The 16,450-nt window shown below is 37.8% G+C and overlaps 1 protein-coding gene across 1 annotated transcript; it reads left to right on the forward strand.

Annotated features, from left to right (window-relative positions):
- Window positions 1–288: 288 nt before the first annotated feature.
- LOC135470989 (acetylcholine receptor subunit alpha-like) lies at window positions 289–11,165 on the forward strand. The gene is made up of 5 exons (XM_064750038.1): window positions 289–736; window positions 5,499–5,665; window positions 8,031–8,140; window positions 9,684–10,216; window positions 10,861–11,165. The coding sequence occupies exons 1-5, from the start codon at window positions 289–291 to the stop codon at window positions 11,163–11,165; spliced, it is 1,563 nt and encodes a 520-aa protein (XP_064606108.1).
- The last annotated feature ends 5,285 nt before the right edge of the window (window positions 11,166–16,450 follow it).

Consider the following 16,450-nt stretch of genomic DNA (forward strand, 5'->3'; position numbering starts at 1 on the left):
CGGTGAAATTCGATATGAAACACCCTGTCCTGTATATAGACTCGTATGTTCCATTTACCTCACCGGAGGAGCAGTTTGATATATGGTCTTTAGCCAGCTAATGTTCATATAATACCCAAAAATAGCCAAGAGCTATAGAATATTAGATAACCTTTTATTTAGTCTTTCTGTGCTTTTCTTCATTATTACATGTTTCGTTCCAGTGCAAAGAGTTACGTTTATGCAGGAAACTTAAAGTTTCTTGTTGAGCTGAAATGGACGGGTAGAACGGATTGGTCTCCAGCCTCCATGTTCGAGACAACCTGTCCAGTGGATGTCACTTTGTACCCTTTTGATACTCAGACTTGTGAGATCATCATAGCCTCTTGGATGTACGATCACAGGAGGGTGAAGATTGTCCCAAAGGACACGCCAAACAACACAGTCTACTTTGGCGAGAGCGGAGAATGGATCTTCAGCAGTTCCAAGGCCAAACATGATTTGGTGGAGTACAACGGCAGTAACTTCAGCATTGCTCGCATTTCTTTCACATTCCAACGACGACGAGCGTTTTACGTTATAAATGTGATTGTGCCGGTCCTGTGTCTGTCTCTGCTCAATACCTTGGTGTTTCTGGTTCCGCCAGAGTCCGGAGAGAAAATGTCCCTCTCCATTACCGTGGTTTTAGCCTACTCAGTCTTTCTCTCCATCGTCAACGCTGACATGCCTGGAACGTCAAACAGCGTGTCTTATCTAGGTAATGCAAATTCGTATACGGTTAGCAAGTCCAAAGTTTCCACAGAGTCACATTTAGCATCTATTCGCGTTCAAAGTACAAAGTTCAAAAACGAAAGAATATTCCCCATCAACCAAACGCTACAGTTTGTCAGTCATACTGTGTAATATGTTGCTATATCGTAAAGATAACAGCATTCCTAATAATAATTTTTTATAATCCAGATTTTTAAATTCGATCGATTAGAAAACAATTTTAGTTTCAAAGGATGCCTTTGGAATAAATTTTGCTCTAAAAAGCAAAAGAAGAGCTAGAAAGACGACTAAACGTTTGAGACTAATACCTTCACCAGGACATCCCCATATTTGGGTTTCCTTGACCTGTGCAAACTGAAACGTCAGGGAATTTCTAGAATCGCATGTCTGTCACATCAACAGACATGGAGAATAACAGTGAAGTTTTTTTTATTGTACATTATTTTCCGTTAACTCGTGAAAAGATAGCCACATCATAAAATTTGAAAAGTATAATTTCATATAGTTTTGGACTAAATTAAGTTGTCTTCTGCGATGCTTTAAGTCCCTTTCCCAAAAGGAGAATTTTTGGGGGTTAGCTCTTGATGAATGCGAACGTTTATTTGTTTTCTTCTTTTTTCTGCAGCCATATACCTCATATTTGTTCTCGTGATGGGCATGATCGCAGTGTTTATGTCAGCAGTTGTGCTGTGGATATTCCATGCAAAAGCCAGACAACTTGATGAGAAACACAGACATTTTTCCCTGGGATCCTGTTCTTCACAACATGAAGAAAACAGGACTCTCTCGAACACAGGCCATTTCCATATGGTGACAGACAGAGCCAAATACATTCAACAGGCAACCAAAATTGACAGGCTATCATTTTGGTCATTCTTGGCTCTCACTCTTGTAGGGCTCATCACTTTAATGGCTTTACTTCTGTCCTAGGTTATGTTCTAATTGATATATGTATATGTATGGATAAATTATTATTATTTATCCTATCGATTATCATGGGCTTACGCCTATTATAAATCCCGTTGTCGTCTGTATAAGGGGCGAATAACTCTGCATGACTTAACCTAACTGAGTCAGTTGGCAACTCTCACATTGTTGTCGCTGATTTGTTTTTGTTTTTTTTTTCTTTGTCTTTTCGTTATATGTCGTGGTTTGTACGCAAACTTCAACCTCTGGGAATCAGAATTTCAATCTTTAATTCATTCGATAATCTTGTGTTTTATACGGTGCAATGTCCTATCCATAAAATATAATTAGTGATTCATCAAAACAAAAGGCACAACCACATTTCACAGAACAAGGATTCAAAAATTTCTTTTATGACCTGTGAATTATCTGAGTAACACATTCAGGCTTCTTATTCTTGACTTCTTACTATTATTTATCATCATTGTATCAGTACTACAGTTTTTCATTGATGAAGACAGTTGTTTTACAACTAAACGAGATAAACGAGATCATTGTCAGAGTTTTCTAGCTATGCTAGGACATAGAAGTGAAGTCGTACAGCCATTGTATGGCGTGTGGTGGGAATTGTCTAGAAGGAGATCGTTTCAACATTTTCTAGCTTTGGCAGTGGTCGAGAAAGATGTCAAAGGTGCTCAGGCACTGTAATAGAATCTGATAAATCAGACATTGTCAAAATTTTCTACCTGCTGTATTAGTCACTGATTCACGAGGTTCTAGGCAACGTTTTCCACATTTTAACAAAACTTTCACATTTTGAATGGGCATTGATAACGGAGATGACAGTTTTCCAGCTACTGTAGTGGGCATTGTATAACCGAGATCAATGTCAAAGTTTTCCAGTTACTGTAGTGGGCATTGTATAACCGAGATCAATGCCAAAGTTTTCCAACTACTGTAGTGGGCATTGTATAACCGATATCAATGCCAAAGTTTTCCAGCTACTGTAGTGGGCATTGTATAACCGAGAGCAATGCCAAAGTTTCCCCATCTACTGCAGTGGACATTGTATAACCGAGATCAATACCAAAGTTTTCCAGTTACTGTACTGGGCATTGTATAACCGAGATTATTGTCACAGTTTTCCAGTTACTGTAGTGGGTATTGTATAACCGAGATAGTTGTCACAAATTTCCGGTTACTGTACTGGGCATTGTATAACCGAGATAATTGTCACAGTTTTCCAGTTACTGTAGTGGGTATTGTGTAACCGAGATAATTGTCACAGTTTTCTAGTTACTGAAGTGGGTACAGCATAATTGTCTAAAAGGTGCTTTGCTGTAGAAGAGATGATTCCCAAATTATTTTTTTTCAAAAAGCCGTAGATTCGGAGTTCAATGCCGAATACCTAAGGATTCAACATGGGTAATCTTGGTACTGACTCGCTTGGCGCTCAACATAAGAGTAATGGACCAAGTACTCATTCAGCATGGTGTGACTGCGTCGTGTCTGGTGTCCTCGGAGATCCAGTAAGCCAACACTAAAAATGGTTGCTACAAGGAAACACCGTCGTGATATAACCGAAATGTTGAAAGCGACGTTAAATCCTGATCAAACAAAGCCTTTGTAGTATGATTTATAGTGGATGTCTATAAGTGAGGTCTCTATTAAAGTCTCCTGGCTAGTTTAGTTCCACATGTTCGAACTTCCATGTGGAAATCAATCACCTACCATAAAGCTGGCAAATAAAAAAGAAAGTAAGAATGATGTGACATTTGAACCAGAAATTGAGATATCTCCATCATTATCCATGATAAAGGAGTTTCTTTTCATAATATATTCGCCATCAGAACAATCTGTTATCACAGATTTATAGATATACTATTAGGGAAAGTGTGCAGGTGTTATATGGAGTCGTTTGTACAAATGAATTGCAAATGTATGTAGTTTATTTTATAATTAACAGTTATGCATTGGGAATTCTTGTATCGTCATATTTCAGGGTTTTTTAGTACTTTTTATTAGGTTATTTGATTTTGATTTTCTTTGTAGTATTATTGTTAACCATGGTATTTTTCCTTTTCAAGAAAATATTTACGCCTTCAAAACTGTCTCAGGCATCTGTACTACACGCTGAGGTATACAATACTTTTCAGTATCCATAATATCTATCAATATCCACGTATATATATATATATATATATATATATATATATATATATATATATATATATATATATATATATATATATATATATATATATATATATATATATATATATATATATATATATATATATATATATATATATATATATATATATATATATATATATATATATATATATATATATATATATATATATATATATTATATATTCATATATAATATATATATATAAGAAGTAATTATCTGAGTTGGAAAAACATGAACACCACATATACGGGACAGGTCAGTATACCAAAAACAATAGAAATGTCCATGTATATTAGACCTTTAATCTCCCATTTAGAATTATATCTGATATTCCCATGACAAGTACTTCTGTGAGAATCACGTGACCAATCAGCCACTCTCTAGACCAGGTATCAATTCTGTAGGGATCCAGGAAACTTTAATAATGGATGTGCTGAATTCGGAACTGCGTACTAAATGTCAAATGGTTAGACTTATAACTGGAAATTAACATGGTGATTCGCCATTTTCTAGTCAAAAATAATACAATGTACCGGTACATATTTCAGTATTTATGACATACATTTATTACAAACACGAGACGGGCTAACGCCAGTTAGCGAGAAACTTGATATATCCCAGTACGAACTAAAGATATTTGCCCAGCTCTGTTGGAACAAGCGATCGGGTAGCCAGATATCCAGTATGTACACTCTGGAATCGTGCACTAATAGAAAGACGCTGTTAGTAAAGTGCGCTAGTATACCTATATGGCCCTGACGCTTTCCAAGTAAAGTAATGCCTCAGAGATGAGAACACAGTCACGTGTTCAGTGCAGGCTATTTCCGCCATAGAGGGGTCAAAAATAACACGATAGCACTGCTGGCTTCGTGGTTTCAGGAGTAGTCTTCCTGGACAAACCTCGGTGAATGCGTGAAGGATGGGATCCTGTTCCTTCCGTGAACAACTGTGTTTACTTCTTGTAACAGGTAAGTCGGCAACTTCTACAAACTCAGAACTGTTTCCCCCTACAAAATTCTGATAAAAGACCTTATAGACAAAATGTTTCTAAGGGGTTAAACATAAACCAAAAACTAAATATCCCTTGTTCTTTCATTTGAATAACTACGTACGGGAGTAGCGCTTATGAGTTAAACTGTATGTCTGGTAACGCCTCCCTGATCTCAGGCTGCTGCAGGCTTTCTTCTAAGGAAAGAATTGGTGTGGGGTTGGAAGGTGGTTATGTCGGATGTGATCGCTCTTCCAAAGGAAAAATGGGTGGACATACATTTAAAATGATTGATATGGAAATCTCCATTTAAATTTATTTATTCATTTCATTGATCTTTACGACATACTTAAGACAATTTCACCTATACAACGGCTGCCGGCATTATGGTGGGAGGAAACCGGGCAAAGCTTGGTGAAAAATCTCCATTTGAAAACAGCAAAGTAAATAACATTTAAAATACCTTCCCAGTAAGCATGTATCTTATGCATTGCTTATCTTATTGTGTCATCAGCATCATGCTTGAATATGCTTTATCCCACCTGTATGTGAGTGCAGCATTCCATACCGATAATATACCATAGTTTCAATAAAACTGATGGTATTCTATAAAAATGAATAGCGAGCTCTGAAACACAATACGTGTGTCTATTTCAGGACTACTTGTATTGGCCGTTGACACTCCGACGGGTACATTTGAAGATGAAGTTCGTCTCAGACACGACTTATTTCACAACCACAGTGCTGCTATACGCCCCGTGCTCAACAAGTCCACCGTCACTGAGATAGATATGATGTATCACTTACAAAGCATTGTTGATTTGGTATGTTTGCAGATAGGTTCATGTACTTTAAGAAATGTAAAAACAAAATTATACTTTGGATACCACTTAAACATCACTTACGTTAGAATAGTTCGAGATAATGCTAATTTTTGGTACTTCATTGCCACTTTTCTCCCTTTTTAAAGCTTTTCTGGAATTCTCCCACGATGTTTCAGACCAACCTGTTTGTTTTTAGTTCATTTAACTACATGCATACATTTTACTTACCATAACGTCCATGAAACTGTAAGGTAATATTTGGTATACCTTTGGTTATAGGACGAAAGAAAGCAGATATTGATGACGTCAGGTTTCTTCAGTATCGTAAGTATTCAAATCTATGAACAGCAAAATGCACAAATTTGAAAGTTCCAAAAATACATGTTTCCAGGTAAACTAATGACATCTATATAGTATGGTGTTTATGCTAAAAATAGACACCATCACAACCACCTTGAAGAAAGGCAGTGAATTTTGTACAGTACATCAAGCATGTAAGGTGTTGGATGAAAAGCGCAAATGTTCACTCATAAAGAAGCCTCCGCACTGAAGAGGAAAAACCCTGAGAATGTAGAAAGATGGTAATGATTCATGTAGTTAGTCACTTTTGTATGATGGCCCGATGCGTGTATGTATTTTTTTATTCATGTCTTGTATATTTGCCCCAAAATAATCATCAAACAGCGATATTTGAACGACGGTGCGAGATTTAGTCGAGATCAAGTCGAGATTAGGGTGACAGCTCGAGATTCATTCGAGATTCGTGCAAATCTCGCCCCTTCGTCAGAATCTCGTCTTGTCGAGTGAACCTCGCGACCTCCTTGGAATCTCGCTCGCTCGTGATATTCTCGAGGAAATCTCCTCTCAATATCGACCAAATCTGGCAATGAACATTTAATCTTGGCTTAATCTCGTCAGACTCTCGCCTGTTTTTTAATCTCGTCAGAATGCTGCTGTCTTCACGAAATGAATAATTTTATACCCAAACTGAAATTTCATAGCAAGCGACATTCGGACGATAACGCGATATTTGGATGAGATTTGGACGACAATGCGACATTCAGGCGACATTTAGATGACATTCAATCGAGAAGGTGTTAATATCGACCAAATCTCGCATTGTCGTCTCAGTGGTGCTTGAATCTCGACTAAATCTCGCGTTCTAGGCTAAATGTCGTCTGAATGTCACCCTGTCGCTTGCATCTCGAGCGAATCTCGCCTTCCGGCCTACCATCCGCGTCACTTCCTGAGCCACTCAAGGGTCACGTCAGCACATTCAAGATGGCTATTCCAGGCCGTTTTCCAGGGCTCTGCTCAGTTTCTTCCTACCATAATGCTAGCCTTCGTCGTATAAGTGAAATATTCTTAAGTACAGCGCAAAGCGTCGATGTCATTAATAAATTAATTAATAAATAAATAAATGCTACTGTAAAGGATACTACTGTATTATCATTATTTGATTATTTGAAATATTGTAAATAGGAACTGCATGGTGCATTCCATTCGCTGGTTGCCCAGTGTAACGGTCTATCTTGTAGACAGCTTTTATACAGACCAGTATGTCATGTATAACATCATAGATGGCGCCAATTGTGGTATGAGATCTTTACATATTAACGGGAAAGACGTAATCGTCAGTTACTTTTGAATCACAATCTGATCGGTTAGGGTCTGTAACGCTCGTCATTTTCGAACTGTATCTAATACCGCTTAACCTTGGGCTAGGGGTCGTAAAGGTAGCCATGCTTATTACATCTGCATGGTGCCTTTATGAACAATTGCAATCAAAGCGCGACTGAGATTTGACCTTGATTAATTGTTATTTGACCTGCAACTCATTCATGGACTACTAATTTGAACTTTGATATGGAATTCATGCCTGGAATATCAACTGTCTGCCCGGCATCATTGGAAACTGATGACCGCTTCTCTCTTGTGTGTTACCGGCTTTATTTCCTATTTGTATAATTTCTTACATACCTTTGTCTTCCGGAGCTAGTGTTAAACGTTGTTTTAAACACATCCCACACACAAGCAGAGTGTATGGGTCACCATGTAGCCCCTCTGTCAGCCACAGATAGTTGGATTTGCATGCAGCTTGCCTGGTAAGAAATAGAAAGCCCCATCACGTGAGGTTAAGCTCATATACGTACATGCGGCCGAGAATAACCCATCTTGAAACTGCTGAAGTGACCCGTATACTGTAGAATAAAGCCTTATCTGAGATCTAGTGATAAGAGAGCGAATTTCATCGGTTAAGTGTGACCCCGCAAAGGTCCGACCATTTTTTTTAACGCACTGTAGTCGCTGCACTGATTTTAGTCTCTTTGCTAAATTTATTTTTTTCGATGAATTTTTCTGGTAGCTATGGACAGACGAAACCCTTAAGTGGGATCCAGCACGGTATGGTGGACAGAGGTTGATACTGGTAAATCCAGATGACATATGGAAGCCGGATATAACCATTATGAACGGGTGAGTTAAACTGTGCCATAGTTTTATTCAGCACTGTGCAATGTCTATATTTGTAATTAGTTCTGGAGCTCATATCGTCCTAGTCTAGTACGGTTTCACCACAGATGATGTTAAAAGAAATTGGTAGAATGGAAATCCAAGCTGTTCCTTACAAAAATTTATCTTTTGTGAACCAAAGTAATTCATCATCAATCTCTCATTTTAATTTCTCATTGTTTCGCTGTTTGCCCCTCTAATGTATACAGTGCCATCTGTTCAGCATTTGTTAGATGTCCATGGTAACGACTACAGCATAGCGAGAAGAACGAGAGCGGCCACCACAGTGTGACAGTTGGCAAATTACCACATGTAACCGTGAGCAAATTGTAACGATAAAACGGAAGTTTCTACCTCTAACAATGAAAAGGAACTTTGCTAATACGATGCTGGAGATAAAGGTGAATAAGAATGAGGACGGATTCATTTAACGAGAGTCAACATTTCCAAAGATTCCAGAAAGACGCAAGAAATGTTCTAGATGTGTAAATGTGCACTGTATACAAATCGTTTATGAGACTCGAATGTGAGATCTTCTAAATGTGACGACAACACCGCATTTTGAGTAATTCAAGGCCAGCCACCTCTACTAAATTGCCAGTATCATTATTGTACTTGTATACCTAATTCTGCTTAAGTCATGGTGACTGTTGGTTGCGTGTAATCTGATATTATTTAAGCTTTTACATGAACATTTAGAATGATATCCTAACTGAGCTAAATTGACAAGAGGCTGTCTTTCACCCATTATGTGGACCTTTCGCCAACTACCACAGTCATCGCTTCTCTGGGTTTACTCTCTATAATGTCTTTCGTACTGTAATCAAAAGATGCATTTCAGTTGCACATCGCTTGTAATTGTTCATATATCCGTCGTTGCAATAATGTTAAGCACATCATACAGCCTGTAGCCCCGGGTTGAACGAAACTAGACACAATTCGGAACAGGTATGTAAAGTTTAACTTGAAAGACTGAAACCATCACAGTATACGCATGTAATGTATGATATAAGGCCATGCATGTATGTAGTCCTCATGTGCAGGACCCTTTGGCACATTAGATGACCCTTTTTAAAAAGTTTAATGCTGGTAGAAGCATTTAACAGGAAACAAAAAATCGAGACATGCTAGCACTTTTACACTCGCATTAAGCAGTGCTTGAAGCGTGGCCTACATCGACACGCCAAACTATAGGAGCAGCAACATAAATGCTCAACGAGTTAACTGAATATAAAATGGATCTTATAAATACCGCCGTTGGAAATTAATATGAAAACCATCATGAAACTATAACGCATTTGTCACGGTGAAATTCGATATGAAACACTCTGTCCTGTATATAGACTCGTATGTTCCATTTACCTCACCGGAGGAGCAGTTTGATATATGGTCTTTAGCCAGCTAATGTTCATATAATACCCAAAAATAGCCAAGAGCGATAGAATATTAGAAAGCCTTTTATTTAGTCTTTCTGTGCTTTTCTTCATTATTACATGTTTCGTTCCAGTGCAAAGAGTTACGTTTATGCAGGAAACTTAAAGTTTCTTGTTGAGCTGAAATGGACGGGTAGAACGGATTGGTCTCCAGCCTCCATGTTCGAGACAGCCTGTCCAGTGGATGTCACTTTGTACCCTTTTGATACTCAGACTTGTGAGATCATCATAGCCTCTTGGATGTACGATCACAGGAGGGTGAAGATTGTCCCAAAGGACACGCCAAACAACACACTCTACTTTGGCGAGAGCGGAGAATGGATCTTCAGCAGTTCCAAAGCCAAACATGATTTGGTGGAGTACAACGGCAGTAACTTCAGCATTGCTCGCATTTCTTTCACATTCCAACGACGACGAGCGTTTTACGTTATAAATGTGATTGTGCCGGTCCTGTGTCTGTCTCTGCTCAATACCTTGGTGTTTCTGGTTCCGCCAGAGTCCGGAGAGAAAATGTCCCTCTCCATTACCGTGGTTTTAGCCTACTCAGTCTTTCTCTCCATCGTCAACGCTGACATGCCTGGAACGTCAAACAGCGTGTCTTATCTAGGTAACGCAAATTCGTATACGGTTAGCAAGTCCAAAGTTTCCACAGAGTCACATTTAGCATCTATTCGCGTTCAAAGTTCAAAGTTCAAAAACGAAAGAATATTCCCCATCAACCAAACGCTACAGTTTGTCAGTCATACTGTGTAATATGTTGCTATATCGTAAAGATAACAGCATTCCTAATAATAATTATTTATAATCCAGATTTTTAAATTCGATCGATTAGAAAACAATTTTAGTTTCAAAGGATGCCTTTGGAATAAATTTTGCTCTAAAAAGCAAAAGAAGAGCTAGAAAGACGACTAAACGTTTGAGACTAATACCTTCACCAGGACATCCCCATATTTGGGTTTCCTTGACCTGTGCAAACTCAAACGTCAGGGAATTTCTAGAATCGCATGTCTGTCACATCAACAGACATGGAGAATAACAGTGAAGTTTTTTTTATTGTACATCATTTTCCGTTAACTCTTGAAAAGATAGCCACATCATAAAATTTGAAAAGTATAATTTCATATAATTTTGGACTAAATTAAGTTGTCTTCTGCGATGCTTTAAGTCCCTTTCCCAAAAGGAGAATTTTTGGGGGTTAGCTTATCTTGTGATGAATGCGAACGTTTATTTGTTTTCTTCTTTTTTCTGCAGCCATATACCTCATATTTGTTCTCGTGATGGGCATGATCGCAGTGTTTATGTCAGCAGTTGTGCTGTGGATATTCCATGCAAAAGCCAGACAACTTGATGAGAAACACAGACATTTTTCCCTGGGATCCTGTTCTTCACAACATGAAGAAAACAGGACTCTCTCGAACACAGGCCATTTCCATATGGTGACAGACAGAGCCAAATACATTCAACAGGCAACCAAAATTGACAGGCTATCATTTTGGTCATTCTTGGCTCTCACTCTTGTAGGGTTCATCACTTTAATGGCTTTACTTCTGTCCTAGGTTATGTTCTAATTGATATATGTATATGTATGGATAAATTATTATTATTTATCCTATGGATTATCATGGGCTTACGCCTATTATAAATCCCGTTGTCGTCTATATAAGGGGCGAATAACTCTGCATGACTTAACCTAACTGAGTCAGTTGGCAACTCTCACATTGTTGTCGCTGATTTGTTTTTTTTTTTCTTTGTCTTTTCGTTATATGTCGTGGTTTATACGCAAACTTCAACCTCTGGGAATCAGAATTTCAATCTTTAATTCATTCGATAATCTTGTGTTCTATACGGTGCAATGTCCTATCCATAAAATATAATTAGTGATTCATCAAAACAAAAGGCACAACCACATTTCACAGAACAAGGATTCAAAAATTTCTTTTATGACCTGTGAATTATCTGAGTAACACATTCAGGCTTCTTATTCTTGACTTCTTACTATTATTTATCATCATTGTATCAGTACTACAGTTTTTCATTGATAAAGACAGTTGTTTTACAACTAAACGAGATAAACGAGATCATTGTCAGAGTTTTCTAGCTATGCTAGGACATAGATGTGAAGTCGTACAGCCATTGTATGGCGTGTGGTGGGAATTGTCTAGAAGGAGATCGTTTCAATATTTTCTAGCTTTGGCAGTGGTCGAGAAAGATGTCAAAGGTGCTCAGGCACTGTAATAGAATCTGATAAATCATTGTCATTGTCAAAATTTTCTACCTGCTGTAATAGTCACTGATTCACGAGGTTCTAGGCAACGTTTTCCACATTTTAACAAAACTTTCACATTTTGAATGGGCATTGATAACGGAGATGACAGTTTTCCAGCTACTGTAGTGGGCATTGTATAACCGAGATCAATGTCAAAGTTTTCCAACTACTGTAGTGGGCATTGTATAACCGAGATCAATGCCAAAGTTTTCCAACTACTGTAGTGGGCATTGTATAACCGATATCAATGCCAAAGTTTTCCAGCTACTGTAGTGGGCATTGTATAACCGAGAGCAATGCCAAAGTTTCCCCATCTACTGCAGTGGACATTGTATAACCGAGATTATTGTCACAGTTTTCCAGTTACTGTAGTGTTTACTGTATAACCGAGATAGTTGTCACAAATTTCCGGTTACTGTACTGGGCATTGTATAACCGAAAAAATTGTCACAGTTTTCCATTTACTGTAGTGGGTATTGTGTAACCGAGATAATTGTCACAGTTTTCTAGTTACTGAAGTGGGTACAGTATAATTGTCTAAAAGGTGCTTTGCTGTAGAAGAGATGGTTCCCAATTTATTTTTCTCAAAAAGCGGTAGATTCGGAGTTCAATGCCGAATACCTAAGGATTCAACATGGGTAATCTTGGTACTGACTCGCTTGGCGCTCAACATAAGAGTAATGGACCAAGTACTCATTCAGCATGGTGTGACTGCGTCGTGTCTGGTGTCCTCGGAGATCCAGCAAGCCAACACTAAAAATGGTTGCTACAAGGAAACACCGTCGTGATATAACCGAAATGTTGAAAGCGACGTTAAATACTGATCAAACAAAGCCTTTGTAGTATGATTTATAGTGGATGTCTATAAGTGAGGTCTCTATTAAAGTCTTCTGGCTAGTTTAGTTCCACATGTTCGAACTTCCATGTGGAAATCAATCACCTACCATAAAGCTGGCAAATAAAAAAGAAAGTAAGAATGATGTGACATTTGAACCAGAAATTGAGATATCTCCATCATTATCCATGATAAAGGAGTTTCTTTTCATAATATATTCGCCATCAGAACAATCTGTTATCACAGATTTATAGATATACTATTAGGGAAAGTGTGCAGGTGTTATATGGAGTCGTTTGTACAAATGAATTGCAAATGTATGTAGTTTATTTTATAATTAACAGTTATGCATTGGGAATTCTTGTATCGTCATATTTCAGGGGGTTTTTTAGTACTTTTTATTAGGTTATTTGATTTTGATTTTCTTTTTAGTATTATTGTTAACCATGGTATTTTTCCTTTTCAAGAAAATATTTACGCCTTCAAAACTGTCTCAGGCATCTGTACTACACGCTGAGATATACAATACTTTTCAGTATCCATAATATATATCAATATCCACGTATATATATATATATATATATATATATATATATATATATATATATATATATATATATATATATATATATATATATATATATATATATATATATATATATATATATATATATATATATATATATATATATATATATATATATATATATATATATATATATATATTTATATATAATATATATATATAAGAAGTAATTATCTGAGTTGGAAAAACATGAACACCACATAGACGGGACAGGTCAGTATACCAAAAACAATAGAAATGTCCATGTATAGTAGACCTTTAATCTCCCATTTAGAATTATATCTCATATTCCCATGACAAGTACTTCTGTGAGAATCACGTGATCAATCAGCCACTCTCTAGACCAGGTATCAATTCTGTAGGGATCCAGGAAACTTTAATAATGGATGTGCTGAATTCGGAACTGCGTACTAAATGTCAAATGGTTAGACTCATAACTGGAAATTAACATGGTGATTCGCCATTTTCTAGTCAAAAATAATACAATGTACCGGTACATATTTCAGTATTTATGACATACATTTATGACAAACACGAGACGGGCTAACGCCAGTTAGCGAGAAACTTGACGTATCCCAGTACGAACTAAAGATATTTGCCCAGCTCTGTTGGAACAAGCGATCGGATAGCCAGATATCCAGTATGTACACTCTGGAATCGTGCACTATTAGAAAGACGCTGTTAGTAAAGTGCGCTAGTATACCTATATGGCCCTGACGCTTTCCAAGTAAAGTAATGCCTCAGAGATGAGAACACAGTCACGTGTTCAGTGCAGGCTATTTCCGCCATAGAGGCGTCAAAAATAACACGATAGCAGTGCTGGCTTCGTGGTTTCAGGAGTAGTCTTCCTGGACAAACCTCGGTGAATGCGTGAAGGATGGGATCCTGTTCCTTCCGTGAACAACTGTGTTTACTTCTTGTAACAGGTAAGTCGGCAACTTCTACAAACTCAGAACTGTTTCCCCCTACAAAATTCTGATAAAAGACCTTATAGACAAAATGTTTCTAAGGGGTTAAACATAAACCAAAAACTAAATATCCCTTGTTCTTTCATTTGAATAACTACGTACGGGAGTAGCGCTTATGAGTTAAACTGTATGTCTGGTAACGCCTCCCTGATCTCAGGCTGCTGCAGGCTTTCTTCTAAGGAAAGAATTGGTGTGGGGTTGGAAGGTGGTTATGTCGGATGTGATCGCTCTTCCAAAGGAAAAATGGGTGGACATACATTTAAAATGATTGATATGGAAATCTCCATTTAAATTTATTTATTCATTTCATTGATCTTTACGACATACTTAAGACAATTTCACCTATACAACGGCTGCCGGCATTATGGTGGGAGGAAACCGGGCAAAGCTTGGTGAAAAATCTCCATTTGAAAACAGCAAAGTAAATAACATTTAAAATACCTTCCCAGTAAGCATGTATCTTATGCATTGCTTATCTTATTGTGTCATCAGCATCATGCTTGAATATGCTTTATCCCACCTGTATGTGAGTGCAGCATTCCATACCGATAATATACCATAGTTTCAATAAAACTGATGGTATTCTATAAAAATGAATAGCGAGCTCTGAAACACAATACGTGTGTCTATTTCAGGACTACTTGTATTGGCCGTTGACACTCCGACGGGTACATTTGAAGATGAAGTTCGTCTCAGACACGACTTATTTCACAACCACAGTGCTGCTATACGCCCCGTGCTCAACAAGTCCACCGTCACTGAGATAGATATGATGTATCATTTACAAAGCATTGTTGATTTGGTATGTTTGCAGATAGGTTCATGTACTTTAAGAAATGTAAAAACAAAATTATACTTTGCATACCACTTAAACATCACTTACGTTAGAATAGTTCGAGGTAATGCTAATTTTTGGTACTTCATTGCCACTTTTCTCCCTTTTTAAAGCTTTTCTGGAATTCTCCCACGATGTTTCAGACAATCCTGTTTGTTTTTAGTTCATTTAACTACATGCATACATTTTACTTACCATAACGTCCATGAAACTGTAAGGTAATATTTGGTATACCTTTGGTTATAGGACGAAAGAAAGCAGATATTGATGACGTCAGGTTTCTTCAGTATCGTAAGTATTCAAATCTATGAACATAAAAATACACAATTTTGAAAGTTCCAAAAGTACATGTTTCCATTTAAACTAATGACATCTATATAGTATGGTGTTTACGCTAAAAATACACACAATCACAACCACCTTGAAGCAAAGCAGTTGATTTTGTACAGTACATCAAGCATGTAAGGTTTTGGATGAAAAGCGCAAATGTTCACTCATAAAGAAGCCTTTAGAAAGGGTTGAGACACAAAAACACTCCGCACTGAAGAGGAAAAACCCTTAGAATGTAGAAAGATGGTAATGCTTCTTGTAGTTAGTCACTTTTGTATGATGGCCTGCTGCGTGTATGTATTTTTTATTCATGTCTTGTATATTTGCCCCAAAATAAAAACAGCGATATTTGAACGACGGTGCGAGATTTAGTCGAGATCAAGTCGAGATTAGGGTGACAGCTCGAGATTCATTCGAGATTCGTGCAAATCTCGCCCCTTCGTCAGAATCTCGTCTTGTCGAGTGAATCTCGCTACCTCCTTGGAATCTCGCTCGCTCGTGATATTCTCGAGGAAATCTCCTCTCAATATCGACCAAATCTGGCAATTAAAATTTAATCTCAGCCTAATCTCGTCAGACTCTCGCCTGTTTTTTAATCTCGTCAGAATGCTGCTGTCTTCACGAAATGAATAATTTTATACCCAAACTGAAGTTTCATAGCAAGCGACATTCGGACGATAACGCGATATTTGGATGAGATTTGGATGACAATGCGACATTCAGGCGACATTTAGATGACATTCAATCGAGAAGGTGTTAATGTCGACCAAATCTCGCATTGTCGTCTCAGTGGTGCTTGAATCTCGACTAAATCTCGCGTTCTAGGCTAAATGTCGTCTGAATGTCACCCTGTCGCTTGAATCTCGAGCGAATCTCGCCTTCCGGCCTACCATCCGCGTCACTTCCTGAGCCACTCAGCCAAGGGTTACGTCAGCACATTCAAGATGGCTATTCCAGGCCGTTTTCCCGGGCTCTGTTCGGTTTCTTCCTACCATAATGCTAGCCTTCGTCGTATAAGTGA

Source organism: Liolophura sinensis, chromosome 7 (assembly GCF_032854445.1).
Source record: "Liolophura sinensis isolate JHLJ2023 chromosome 7, CUHK_Ljap_v2, whole genome shotgun sequence".
NCBI lineage: Eukaryota > Metazoa > Mollusca > Polyplacophora > Chitonida > Chitonidae > Liolophura > Liolophura sinensis.

Bases quoted from the DNA above. Each gene is read 5' to 3' on its own strand.
- LOC135470989 (XM_064750038.1), top strand. From the start codon at position 289: ATGTTCGAGACAACCTGTCCAGTGGATGTCACTTTGTACCCTTTTGAT. The intron at 8,141-9,683 runs GTGAGTTAAACT...GTTTCGTTCCAG, and splicing joins GATATAACCATTATGAACGG to TGCAAAGAGTTACGTTTATG. The intron at 10,217-10,860 runs GTAACGCAAATT...TTTTTTCTGCAG, and splicing joins AAACAGCGTGTCTTATCTAG to CCATATACCTCATATTTGTT.